Below are 12,717 nucleotides of genomic sequence, written 5' to 3'. Positions count from 1 at the left end.
TTGCTCAGCTCTTCTTTCTACACAGAGCCTTGCTCTACAAGTCCTGAGGGGCGACCCTCACCACCCTCTTTTGGGAGTTAGAGGAGGTGGCAGTGGCTTTAGCTCCCCCTCATTACTCCCATAGGGTCTTCACCCTCTGAATAAAATTTAGATACAAGGCATACTTCCTTGACAGTCATGGTGATAAAAACCTGGATGGGCTCCCGGGGGAGGCATCAGGGGCTCCTTCCATAGAGCACTCCAAGGAAACACGGACAGGAGGCAGCACCTGTCCAGGGCTTCAGTGCCTTTCAGCCAAGGCCAGGGACTGAGTGATAGACACCCCAAATTCCGTTGCAGCCCTGCCTCCCGTGCCTCTAGCTACCTCCTCCAATTCCAGGCAGCAGGAGGAGATAAAGAACCCTAGAGAAGATACAGATGCTCTCTGGAGCACCCTTGCTGCAGCGGGGTTGCCGAGGACAACACCGAGTGACCCAGCTGAGCTCTGGGGTCAGTGAATTTTACAGGTTTTCCCAGATCCTGCAATTCACACCAGTGTCCTGGACATCAGTGGCCTGCAAAATGACCCTGTTGGGATGTCAGCACAAGTGGCTCCCAGCCCCAGCTGCGCCAGGAACCCGGCCATCCCAGGGCATTTCGTTTCGCTAAGCTGGCGTCTACATGCCCAAGCAGACACATGGTTTTTCATGATTCGCAGGGTTTTTCCCCCCTTGGGTCACTTATGGCCTTGACATCAAGACAGCAAGGTCATGCATGTGCAAGGTGGGGCCTACGGTGGTGGGTACAGCTCGGGGTAGGGTAAGGATGCCTGGATGCTATGCCAGAAGCTCTCTCTCAGCTTCATCACAGGGTTCAGCAGCCTACTGGGTTCCTGTGACCTCCCGCCTAACGAGAAAGCAGAGATTGAGGTAATTACCGCCCAGCCCGAGCCGCAGCGCGATTAGTAGATGCCTGGGCTATTGCAAATGACTGTTCCATTAACAGATTTGGTTGAGGGTTGATCCTGTTAGGAGAGAGAGCCAAGGGCTAATGATGAAGATATTTGCAGAAGGGCACATGCCAAATAGTTCAGTCAAAGAGAAGGCCAAGGGCTTCTGTGAATTCCCAGAGCCCGGAGTCTGGTTCTCCAGGCAGGACTCTGCCTCTTACTGGTTGTGTAGACCTTGGGCCACCCCTGTGATTCTAGGAGTGTCATACAGCAAACAGCCATTTTACATCTTCCCTAGGTAACTTGCAACAATGCAGGGAGGTGGGTTGGGGTGAGGTACTCTGAAAAGTTGAGAAGGAGCGGAGCCAAGTGCGAGCGAGGTTGTTTCTGTTTGCTGCCGGCAGTGATGGGCATCCATCTCTTCTGTAGCCGCTGCTCTTGGGGTAGTTTTGGCAGAAGGCATCCCCTATCTTTCTGATCCAAAATGGAACTAAAGACATGTCCACACACCAGCCTCCTCTTCATCTTCCCGTGAGATCCTGGGGCCAGTTTCTGAATGGTGGCTTAACCACAGCTAGCACAGAAGACCAAAGGTTTGGGGTTACGTTTTTCTCCAAACCTCAGCTCAGGTTCTGCCAAGCACCCCTCCGGGCAGGTGGGGCCCAGATGCTGCAGGGAACCTGGAGGAGTTGCTCAAAGCTACTACTGCCAAGGCCTTTTACCCGCTGAGCCCTGAAGGTGCAGAGCCACATGGCTGCTACTTCCATAGTCTGCCCTGAGCTCACTCCCCTTCTTCAGGGGAGGGGAGGAGGCCTGGGTCTCACAATAAAGGAAACTTGGCAACTGTGGTGAGTGGGAAAACTGAGGCGCCCACAGCCTTCTCTCCGGGAACAGCCCTCCGGCCCCTGGGCCCTTGAGGGGAGGAACACTTGCGAAAGAAAGATGTCCGTGTAACTGCAACCCTGTGCAGCTTCTGGCTTCCCCTCCCCACGCCCCCCCCCCCCGTATATCTCGAGTGTGCCCTTTGCTTTCAGTCTCCCAGTATTTATTATGTTTAATTTTGCTAGGACGTGGTTGTAAGTGAGACGGATGGAGCCCAGTGTGGCTGGCAAACGCCTCTTAATTAAACAGATAAATAAACTCCCTTTGCACGAGGGTTTTTTACTTTTGCTGCAGTCTCTGCTGAGGCAGGGGGATGGTGTCTCTAGGTGGGGGACCCCTTGCTGAGCTGAAAGGTGGGTGCTGATCACAGCAGGCTGCACTGGACCTAGCCTTTTCCCTCCGAATGCTCTGGATTCCTTGACAGAGGGAGGCAGTGAAGTCCAGGGGTGGGGAGGAGCCCCCCAGAAACCCCTCCTTGAAGACCTGCTGGGAAAGGAGCCTCCAGCTGGTATGAGTGGGCCCTCTGCTGGACGCCTTCGGTGTGGCCTCTTCAGCTCAGGACATTTGCTTCTCATGCCATTCCCCTGCCCTTCTTGGAAGTCACCTACCAGAATAAAAATATGTATAGCCCTCCTCCACTCCCACACTATGAGGAATGCCTGCTTCAGAAACCAGAGAGTTTTCTTTTTATGTTTTAAAAAGAGCTCAGGAACTTCTCAACCTGGCATACCCCTGGGGTGTCTACTCCTGGGAGCCAAGGACAGTGCCAAACTCAAGGCTTTCCCCTGGCTCTAACCTCTTTCCATTCAGTGCAGAATCAGGATGCTAATTTTCCCTGGACAAGCATCCCACTGGTGAGGCAGGACTCGGGTGAAGTCTCATAACTAAAGGCTTCTTAGGTGGCTTCACACTTCATTGCACAACCTGCTTGGAGCTACGTCATCCTGACCTACCCCACAGGGGATGATGGATCCAGCTACTCTGCCTTGCTCCCAACTGCTCATGTCCACGCCTATGCCAGAAAGCCCAGGGTTGGGGCAGGAAGACCTGGCTCTGCAGAATGCATGAGAACTCAGTCTACTTCTAGATGATGGTTAGGCTTGGCGCGGTGGAGCCCGGCTGCAACCAGAGACTGTGAGCTCACCCCTCGCTCTGGGACACTTCTGCCAAGCTCCACGCTGTCCTCTGTGCATAGGGAGAGCCTGGGACGGTCAGACTGGACATTCAGAAGGGACCAAGAAAAGGCAGGACAGTGAGGAGCTGGAACCCCAGTGCTTGTCCCTCAGGGGTATGGAGGCTTTCTCTTTCTGCCTGGGCATACCACAGGAATCCTTGGAAATTCCCAAAGATTGGGGAGAGAGCAGGCAGCCCTCAGCTCTCCATCATTTAGTCACTGAACCCCTTTGCCTACCTTTTGCTAAAATCACAGACCATCTTGAGAGGTTAAAAAAAAAATGCCACCAGACACTAACTCGCAAAGACACTTCACAAAGGTAGACACCTAAGAGACACAAAGTGTCCAGAGATAGGGGGACACACATGCATCACCCACTGCAGGAAGAGAGAGTACATGAAGCCAGCAAGGCCCTGCTTGGGAAGCTGGTACAGGATGGGGGCAGGAAAGAGCCGGGAGAGCTCAGAGCCAAGCCACCCAAGCCTTTTGAGGTGCCTCCCTTGCCTGATATTTATAGCGGTGCCCAGGAGCGTAGAAATAATTACAGCTCAGTTCATGCCTCCCTAACAAGGCCCCTCTCAGATTCAGGGCGAATGGGATATTTTTTTTCCTGTATCTTTTTTTAAGTAGTGAATATTCTCACCGGATTGACAGCTCTTCCCAGCTCGCAGCCTACCTTCAACCCAAGAAAAAGTGGGGGCAGCTTAGCCTAGCAAGCGGCTGCAGTGGATTGGATTTCCCCACCCACCACTCAGGGCTGTACATCCCAGTTCACAAGGCCCAGGAGTATGGGAGAGTGGTCAGGAATCTTGAGGCATGGAGATTGTTGAATGGCCTAGGCTGATGCAGTGACTCACTGAGGGGCCCTGGATACACATGAGAATGATTCTAGCCTGCACGGGCAGGCCAAGAGACTCAGTAATAACCTCCCTTAGAACAGGGTCAGTGGAATTCAGTCACTGGCTTGTTTTGGAGGTGACATGGCACTTGCAGAGCATATGAAAGGTAACAGACACACAGCCCCTGTCCCAAGAAATAAGCCAGACAATCACACCGTTCAAACTTTCTGGAGATTCACTTTGATTCCTTTTCACATCTCCCAGCGAGCCTGCACGTGGTGAGCTGGCTGGTGGAGGCGGGTTTCTAGACAGGCTCCTCTGGCCTGATGTTCCTGGCTATCAGGCTGCAGATTTGGTTTCCACACTAGACCGTGAGCTCACTCCAGGAATGACAGTTTATTTTCAATAGCTCCTTCCCCAGACAGTGGCTGCATGGTAGTCTGTCTGTAGCACTGGTTGAACCCTACCAGGCTGCCCAAGTTCTCTCAATGGAAGACAGCTGGGCAGGGAGTGCTGACTGAAAGCCACTCTGAGAGGACAGACAGTTGGACAACAGGACAGTAAAACAGCAGGCTGGAGGAACAGGAGGTGGCCAGGTATATTATACTGAAATAGCCAAGCCCACTCTGGGCACTGCACTGGCTGGGCAGCCTCCAAGGTCTCCGCTCACAGACGTGGCCTGAAGCATCATGCCCCAGAGGTGCCAGTCCTGGTGCCTGCCACTATCCAGACCTGGGGGGCCAACACAGTGACCTATCCCTTGTAGAAGACAAAAGTGACTTCAGAACGTCCATAACCCACATTCTGTCTGAAGCATCCCAGAGAAATGCAAGGAAAGGGGAGGTGAGCCTCAGCTATCAGCAGCCTGTCTCTGGTCCCTCTGCCTGGCTACACTCCTCCAGGCCTGCACCACCTACTTCCTTCTCATGGGAAGGTCAAATGCAGGGTGTGTAGCTGTGAGAGTGGGGGTCAAGGATGCCTAACAAGAGGCCATCTAAGTCTCGCATGTCTACCTGTTCCTTTGCAATGTCACTTCCCAGGCAGTTCCTGGAGGGAGGCCACATTCAGCCATGCATCTTCTAACACTCTTCATGGTCCTCCACGAGTTACACAGTAGGGGCGATGATCAATCGACCTCTAAGTCTGAAAGTGGAGAGAAAAGCTCAGGGACAACAAGAAACTTCAGTGAGCTCACTCAGAATGTTGGAGGACCCCAGGTAAACTACCAGGCCAGCCATCTTCCAAGTGCAGAGCCTGGGTAAGGCGACTGAGTTTCACAGCTATTGTACTTAGTACCTGGCTGTGTGTGGCTCTTGGAGGTGGTATGTGTCTGTAAATGACGTGCACCATGCCTCCTGGGGCTGCCTCTCGCAGTGGCAGTGGGAGACAGTTCACTCTAAGCCAGACTCACCTGTGGCGTGTCTTGGTAAAACTGAGTGTGAGGGGAGCAGGCCCGGATGTGTGTGGCTGTAAAGCTGCAGACGTATGCAGGCAGGCTGCAGTGGTGCTGTGAGGGGCAAACCAAGGCCTCTGCCCGACACTGCCTGAAGCCAAAAAGCGGGTGCTGTGAGCCCTGAGGCCTGGAGTGTGCACACCCAATTCAGCACATGTGACGATGGGGCAGGAAGGGTACCTGATGGCCACTGTTCCTTGTTGCCCACCCCCATACTATAAGTATCCACAGGATCCGAAGCCTGCGGCAGGCTGTTGAGGTGTCTCATGGGGCCTAGAGGCCAGCAGAGGGGCAAGAGAGACTCTCGGGGGGCTCTGGTTCGGCTTCTGGGCACTGAGCAGCTGGAAAAGCCTTCCCAACGCGGAAGCCTCTGCGTAGATACCCTCATTACATCACCGACTTCCCCGCCGCGGAGCCGGCCTCCCTCAGGAGAGGCGCTTCTCTGAAGCAGGCAGAAGGAGCGCCTTCCGGTCGGTGGGCCGCAGAGACTGTCCTCTCCACCGCAGCCTAGACCATCGCGGGCCAACGGAGGTCCCAGACCCTACCGCCGCCGGGAGCAGAGGCTGCGCGCGGGCGGAGGAGGGGAGCGCAGGGCCCGCGGGAGGGGGTTAGGGCTAGCGGCCCGGCGCAGGACGGCGGGCGAGGGGTTAAGTGCGGGACCGGCGGTGGTGCGGTAGGCCGGGTTCTCTCCCCCAAGCGCGGGGCTCCGTTTGATGTTGGAGTACGCCAGGGACTCCCCCTCCCACCGCTACACACGCGCGCACACGCGCACACTCACACACGCACACGCACCACTCTTTGCAGACAGGGCTCCGGTGGCTCCAAAGTGACTGGCTTCCCTCTCCCCACATCCATCCTCTCGCGCAGCGCATCCATCCTCTTTCCATCTTCTCGCGCGCGCTCTCCAGCCTCCCCGCCCCGGACAGGGGCAGCCCCCGGCAGAGGCGCGCCGCTCCCCTTTCCATGCCTCCCTCCTAACGAGCGCCACGCGGGGGAGGGGAGGCCCGGAGGAGGAGAGACCGGGAGGGCGCCCGGGAGGCAGGGCGCGCGCACACACCGAGGGACGCAGCGAGCGCAGAGCCGCCTCGGCCGCCGGGCGCCCCCCTGACGCCCCATGCTGTGCTCCATGGCGAACTCGGGCTGCCTCCTGCTGTCCAACTCCGGCAGCATGCTCCCGCACTCCGTGCCCTGCCCGCCCGCTTTCCTCTACCTCCAACAGGTAAGCGCCCCCGGCCCGAGCGCCCCCCGGTCCCGCGCACGTGCGCCCCGCGCCGCCGCCCACGCCCCGCACTTGGCCGCCTCCGCGCCGCCGCTGGTGGCCCCGTGGCTCTCCTCGCGTCATGGCGCCCGGGCTGGGGTTGGGGGAACTGCGCCCCTGAGTGGCAGAGGAGCGTGGGGGCTCCTGGGGCGCGCGCGGTGCCGGGTCGGGGGGCCGGCTGTAGTTTGGGGCTTCGCTCGCAACTTTTTCAAAGGCGCGGGAGGGGGCGGCGGGCGGAGTCTCGGGGGAAGCCCAAAGGGAGGATGCAGGGGTTCTGGACACCCGGTTACTTTGGGGAACTTCGAATGCCGAGACGCAGAGGACTCGGAGACGGGTAGCCAGGTTCCTTCCTCGGCCGCGTCGCGCAAGCCCAGGGGCCGCGGGGAGGTGGCGGCTGGGGAGCACTGCTGTGCTGCAGCGCGGACCGCGCACCGGGCCTCTGGGGAGGCAGGCCACCTGCCTGGTGGGACAGAGAAGCTAGGCCTTGAAGCTCGGGCTCAGGAGGGGGCTTGTGCTGGACTTTTTCAGCCTACTGTACTGTACAGGAATCTCAAGCTGGCAGGCTTTGGGGGACAGTAAACCATGCGGTTAGGAACCCCTACATCCCCAGGATGCCCCCTAGGGAGGTGCGCGCAGAGTCTCAGCTTCCGCCTGCCAGCTGGCCAGAGGCGCAGGGGGCGGGGTCCTGCGATCCCACCCAATGCGGAATCAGTGCGGGATGGGGGTGGGTGGGGGGCGCCAGGCCTGCACTAGGGAGGGAAAGGGGATTCCCTGGGCTCCCCCAGGTCCTCCAGGTTAAGGTTCTGGGCGCCAGCTTGGCCACGGCTGTCCTGAGGCTGCGGTACTCTGGCCTCACCCACCCGGGCTGCCCACACTTCTGGCCTGTCTCCCCATGCTCTTGGGGCTACCCTGTTGTGAATTCACACCTCTGCCCTCTGGTATACCCACATGGATGGGTTGCTTCTCGGAGGAGGCCTGGGATCCTACAGAACTTCCGGCTGTCTCTGTTCCTTTGCTCAGTCCAGTTAGAGGGTTCCCGTAGGAACCCCTTCTGAAGTGGGCTAGTGTGAAGGAGCGAGGCAGAGGGACAGGGTGCCCACACAAGAAGCTGGCTGGGGTCACAGTCAGGATCAGGCTACAAAGAAACAGCAGCTGGGTGCACAGCTGACTGGAAATGAAACAGTTTATTTCTTGGCCTCCACTGGAGGTTTTGTGGAGACTCAAGCTAGTCATTGGGGGTAGGAGAGGGTTTATCTGTCATGCCCCCTCCATGAACTCTCCAGGGAACCATAGAAGATTGTGTAAGAGAAAACATGGCTATGGCAAAGATAGCTCCCCCCCGCCCCACCCCAGCAAACCTGACCCAGGGCATCCAGCCCTGGCTGCTGGGGATTTGGGCCACCCGTGTATCAGGGTCCCTTGTCTGCGCTAAGGATTACCAAACATCTTGGCTGCTGCAGAGGGAGAGACAGGAGCCTGCACAGTGATTAGGAACAGAAGGTGGCTTATTGCCAGAGCCTTAGGCTCTGGGTCTCACCTTCCTAGGACCACCTGTGACATTTGAGGATGTAACACAAGAGCCTCTGGGAGACTCAGACCCACAGGCCAGTTCCCCACATCATTCCCAGAGTCAGAGCTCAGTGAGGGTCCTCAGTGGGTAGCTTTCTAAGCCTCCTGAGTTCCCAGGAACACCCGGGTCATTTGGAGACTCTGTAATGGGCCCAGACAATGTGTTCTTCTGTCAGTCGACCGGATGAGACCACTTGAAGGTGCAAGGATTGCCCCTCCTCCTCACACCCAGCTGTCGTGGGCAGGGATAACCTGGACACCCCTGGCATCAGGACCCCAGGATGGGGAGGCCATGTGAAGGGTTTGAAGTGAGGGTCCTGGAAGCCAGTCCATGGCTTGCTTAGTGGTTGTGCTGTCTTGGGCAAAAGGCCTCATAGAACTCACCTGTGTCTAGTTCCCCTCCTCGGATGCAAGAGGTGAGATGAAGAAAGGCCCAGAGCCTGGGCCTTGGCTCAGTGGGTCAGATGCGTGCTTTGGGTGGGGGTTAATCTACCAGCAAAGCTTGCAGTGTAGCTAACCAGAGTCCTCTAGAGCTTGGTAACACACCCTGACTGGTCATTGCGGCTTTGCATGGGAGCATCGGGAGGGCAAGGGGACTTGAGATGAGCTCTCTCCACTACAGGTGCTGTCATTGTGAGCAGAACCCCTCTTGGGCCTGCCATTGCATGCCCACTGCACCAGGCTCGGACTCACCCCCATTTCCTCTGCCCATACGCAGCTATCCTGCAGGGGCAGACAGCCTGTGCCTGGGCACGGGTCTAGACCTGTCTGTCGTTCCTGACTGGTATGGGCGCACCATTTTCTAGAAATACACAGTTCTGGTGGTTTGGGGCCATTACAAAACAAATAGTGGCATTCAGCTTGGGACACAGTTTGCCCCAGACCACCTTTGGGGTGAGATGGTCTTTTACATCTCCTGAAGGGAGGAGGAGAGACCTTGGGTTGCACCTGGCTAGACTTCTAGAGACGAGAGCAGGCCCCTCCTCCATCCCCCTTGTGGGGGCTGCAGGTCCGCTGCACACGTGAACACTGGTGCCATATGCCGGCGGTGTGTTCAGTCTAAACAGTACATTTACCATCAGAAACAGAAGACGTGAAATCAAGCAAGACAAGAGACGTAGTTGGAGGCGCATTAAGATGCAGCTTTTTAAACAGGCCAGCTCTCAAAACCTATAGTATTTCAACTTGGAAATTTAAGGAAGAAAACCTTAACCCGCGGAATCCCGTTCCTTTACAGAACCATTAACTCTTACATTCTGAGCTGCTAGAGCCTGCTGCGGGAAGGGTGAGGAGGCCGTATCCCCTCAGAGACACACGGTTCTGTAACCCGTCACAAGGTTCTGTTATCATATGTCTGTCTCCTCTGCAGCAGCGATGACACTTAGATTCTAACCAAAATGACTTGGGCTCGCCCACACTAGGGTATGTCCCTGTGGGCTGGGTGCTGGTTGGTAGAAGCTCATGAAAAGTGGCCTTCCACCCTTGTTTGCCAGCCTGCACCAGGAGCCCCATAAGGGATAGCTATGGCATTCTTTCTCCCTGTAAGGTCCTGGGCACACTGTTGAGCTACCTCATATGGTCCCCCTGGGGGTCTGTTCCCTCTTAGAAACCCTGAGTCTCTGGTCCCTGGTGTATTGTTCCCCAGTAGGTGATGGGGCTGATCATAGTGACCTTCGAGGGCAGGGAGGATCTCATGGAAAAACTTCAAAACATCAGCTGGACTCTCACGGGGTCCCATATGGCCTCCAGCAAAGTGGCTGCAAAAAGCAAGGCGCAAAAATGACCAGACTCACAAAATGGGATCTTGTCAGTCATCGCCTTCTTATTAAACTACGGTGTCTCGTAAAAGGGAATCTTGTGGAGCCGCCCGAGGTAATAATCACCAAGATGTTAAGTTGCTCATGGGGGGAAGGATGGATTTTTTTCGGGTAGGGGAAAAAGAACAGCAGAAAGGCTGAGGGGTGTTTGGGGAAGGAGCTAGAGGTGCCTGGGAGATCTGGGGAGAGGTGAAGGCTCAGTCACCCTGAAGGATGTGTCCTGAGTTCTGTTGACGTAACTGCATGCATATACTTAGTCAAGGTGAAACCCCAGAGTTTCCATTGCCACGGCAAAGGCTGCCAGCCCCCAGAGGCTCTCTTCCAGCCTGGGGTATGCAGTTGACAGCTTCCTGGAGTTGTTGATAACAGCGAGTTCCCCCCAGGAGCGGAGCCCAAAGTTGCACAGAGGGGCTTGGAGATCCTAGGGCCTGTTCTGAGATTCATTAGACAGCTGTGTTCTTACTTATAACCGCTTTCTCTTTGCTCTGAGGTAAGAACGCTGCTAATCACAGCAATTTTTAATAAGGATTAATTACCGTAGCAAACACAACGCTGCTTCTTACACCTTGCGCACATGCCTGGCGTTTAGTCTCTGCTCTCGGGGTGTTAGCATATCACCCGTAGACTTGGTGTGACTCTGGGAACCCCACCAGATACAAGCTCACTCATAGTGACACAACATGGGACCCTGGTGAGGCCCCTACAGCCGATGATGAGAAAGAAGGCAAGGGACAGACACCTGTCTGCCATGTCTTCAAGAAGCCATTGCTCTTTCAGATCTGGCATGTTGATGAAGCCACACCCCCAAATTATACTGTGACCTAAATAAATTAACCAGAGTTTGTGTCCTCAAACCCTGTCCACAGGGATGAAGCACTATGTCTTAGCTGTCTGGCCTTGACATGTCCATCCAGAATCACAATGGTACTGGACCCCAGTGCCTCTGGGAACTGCCGTGGATGCACCAGCTCTGTGGGCCTTTCCTTGGTTTTCATGCCTTATAGGCTCATGCTTGTTCCGGGACCTGCTGAAGGCTAACCGTCTGCATGCATTATAGACACATTTAGCAATCTGACAAAACTGAGGCGGGGAACAGGTAGATAGCACGCAAAACCGTAAAGCTGCTGAGCAGCAGAGCCGTCCCGACACCTAAACCCCAGAGCCTCGGCTGAGTCCGCCTCACATTCTGAAGAACACCAGAAGTCAGGAAGCTTCCTCCCTTCCTGGGTGCTTCCTCTGCTGTGCACAGCGTAGAAGCTACATCCGCCAGAGCTTCTGGTGGTCTGAACGCCTTCTTGAATCTCCTGTGGTCTCTAGGCAGGATCTGCCCCTACTGGATGCCCAAAGAGGCACAAAGCTGGGGGAAATGGAGTGGCCTCCCTAAGACTTAGCATCCTGAATGTGACTCCTCATTTGGTGGGGCGAGTGGGGTTTCCTGGGTGTAAAGCAGGGGCTCTGGCTGGCTGGACTAGTGTTAATATCACAGTGGACATAGGACCTGCTAGGAGCAATGGTGAAGGAGAAATTGAGAAGAGATCAGTGTTTAGGGTTTAAACTGCAGATCCGAGCAGGCTCAGGCCTCCATGTGCCCACTTGGCGACTTCCCGGAAGCGAGACACAAAGTCTCGTATCCATGAAGCACCCCCTGCATTCATTTCCTATGCCACGTCCTGTATGGATGGGGCTCACGTCGGCCATCACGGGCCTGTGAGGAGGTAGAAAGTGGCTGCTTGCTTTAGATAGGGTCTGTAGGATTTTCTGATTCCACCCTTACGACTACAGTCCAAGTCATTGGTTGAAAGCTGCCCCTCCATTGACGGCCATTGCTGCACAGGGAATCAGGGAAGCAGTCTGCCTGCCCTGAGGCACTGAGACAGGAAATGGCCGGCCACCATTCTTGGAGGAGGTGAAGGATGAGATAGGTTCCAGTCCGGGTGCCTTTCTGTCTCTGTCTTCTAATCCTGGGGACAGCATGCTGAAAGAGGCTCCAGGCAGAAAACAGGGTTCCTGTGGAGAGAGCAGGGGATGTGGCTCTTACAGGAGGCTGGCTGTGGCCTCTGTCCAGCTCTAACAAGGTTGCCTGAAACCCTTGGCACCCAACTTGGGCCAGGTCACGCGGCACCAGGCCTGAGGCAGAAGGCCCTTCAGGCAAGGCGACTGTAGTTCTGGCAGTGTGGGATCCAGGTAGCCCTTGTGATCCAGGTAGCTGGTCCCATGAGCATGGCTGGGACATTGGCTAGAGGGGGTGCATACTCTGCCTCTGCCTCTGCCTCTGCCTCTGCCTCTGCCTCTGCCTCTGCCTCTGCCTCTGCCTCTGCCTCTGCCTCTGCCACCTCTTCTTCTCTTTGCTATTCCTCTTTTCCTGCTCTCTTCTTTTCCATTTTGAAGCCCTGGCTGGCATTCCTCCCCCCAGCCCCTGCTCTTTGCTTTCCTTGTTACTGAGCCTCTCTGGCCACCTCCAGCATCCATTTTCTCTGTTCCCTTTCTCCCCTCTTCTATGCTCATTTTCTCTGCTTGTTCTCTACACTCTCCTCTGCTCCTCAAAGATTCCCAGCCTACCTCCGCCTCATCCTGTGGTAGCCAGCCTCCCTACATCTGGCCCACACAGCCTCCAGGTGGCTACCAGCTTCTACTGGGAGAAGGCTGTGGACCAAACCTGACAAGAACAGATGTGATGTGTTTTGTCATCTGTGCGGCTGGGTCATGGTCTTTGGCATCTGGGCCCTGGCAGAGGAGCAAGCCCAGCTCTGGAAGGAAAGGCAGGTAGAGATGAATCTTCAACAGGAGACTCAACTGT

The 12,717-nt window shown here is 56.0% G+C and overlaps 1 protein-coding gene and 1 long non-coding RNA gene across 14 annotated transcripts in view; one reads left to right on the top strand and one right to left on the bottom strand.

Moving 5' to 3' along the window:
• The window catches only part of Rbfox3 (RNA binding fox-1 homolog 3), a 436,622-nt gene that overhangs the window by 347,100 nt on the left and 76,805 nt on the right, over positions 1-12,717 (top strand). The window contains exon 1 of one of the 13 annotated variants that reach the window (XM_031355187.1): positions 6,057-6,495. The exons of the other annotated variants lie outside the window; for them this stretch is intronic. Coding sequence (XP_031211047.1) covers positions 6,391-6,495 — 105 coding nt within the window. The 5' untranslated portion in view covers positions 6,057-6,390. Of the gene's footprint in view, positions 1-6,056; positions 6,496-12,717 lie in introns of those variants that run through there. 13 annotated transcript variants of the gene reach the window in all.
• Positions 4,802-5,534, bottom strand: LOC116079283. The gene is made up of 2 exons (XR_004113859.1): positions 5,235-5,534; positions 4,802-4,966 (listed from the first exon to the last, which is right to left on the bottom strand). It is a non-coding gene; the product is annotated as an uncharacterized LOC116079283 (long non-coding RNA).

This window comes from Mastomys coucha, unplaced genomic scaffold, assembly GCF_008632895.1.
Source record: "Mastomys coucha isolate ucsf_1 unplaced genomic scaffold, UCSF_Mcou_1 pScaffold5, whole genome shotgun sequence".
Taxonomy (NCBI): Eukaryota; Metazoa; Chordata; class Mammalia; order Rodentia; family Muridae; genus Mastomys; species Mastomys coucha.
This window is presented reverse-complemented; position numbering and strand designations above follow the sequence as displayed.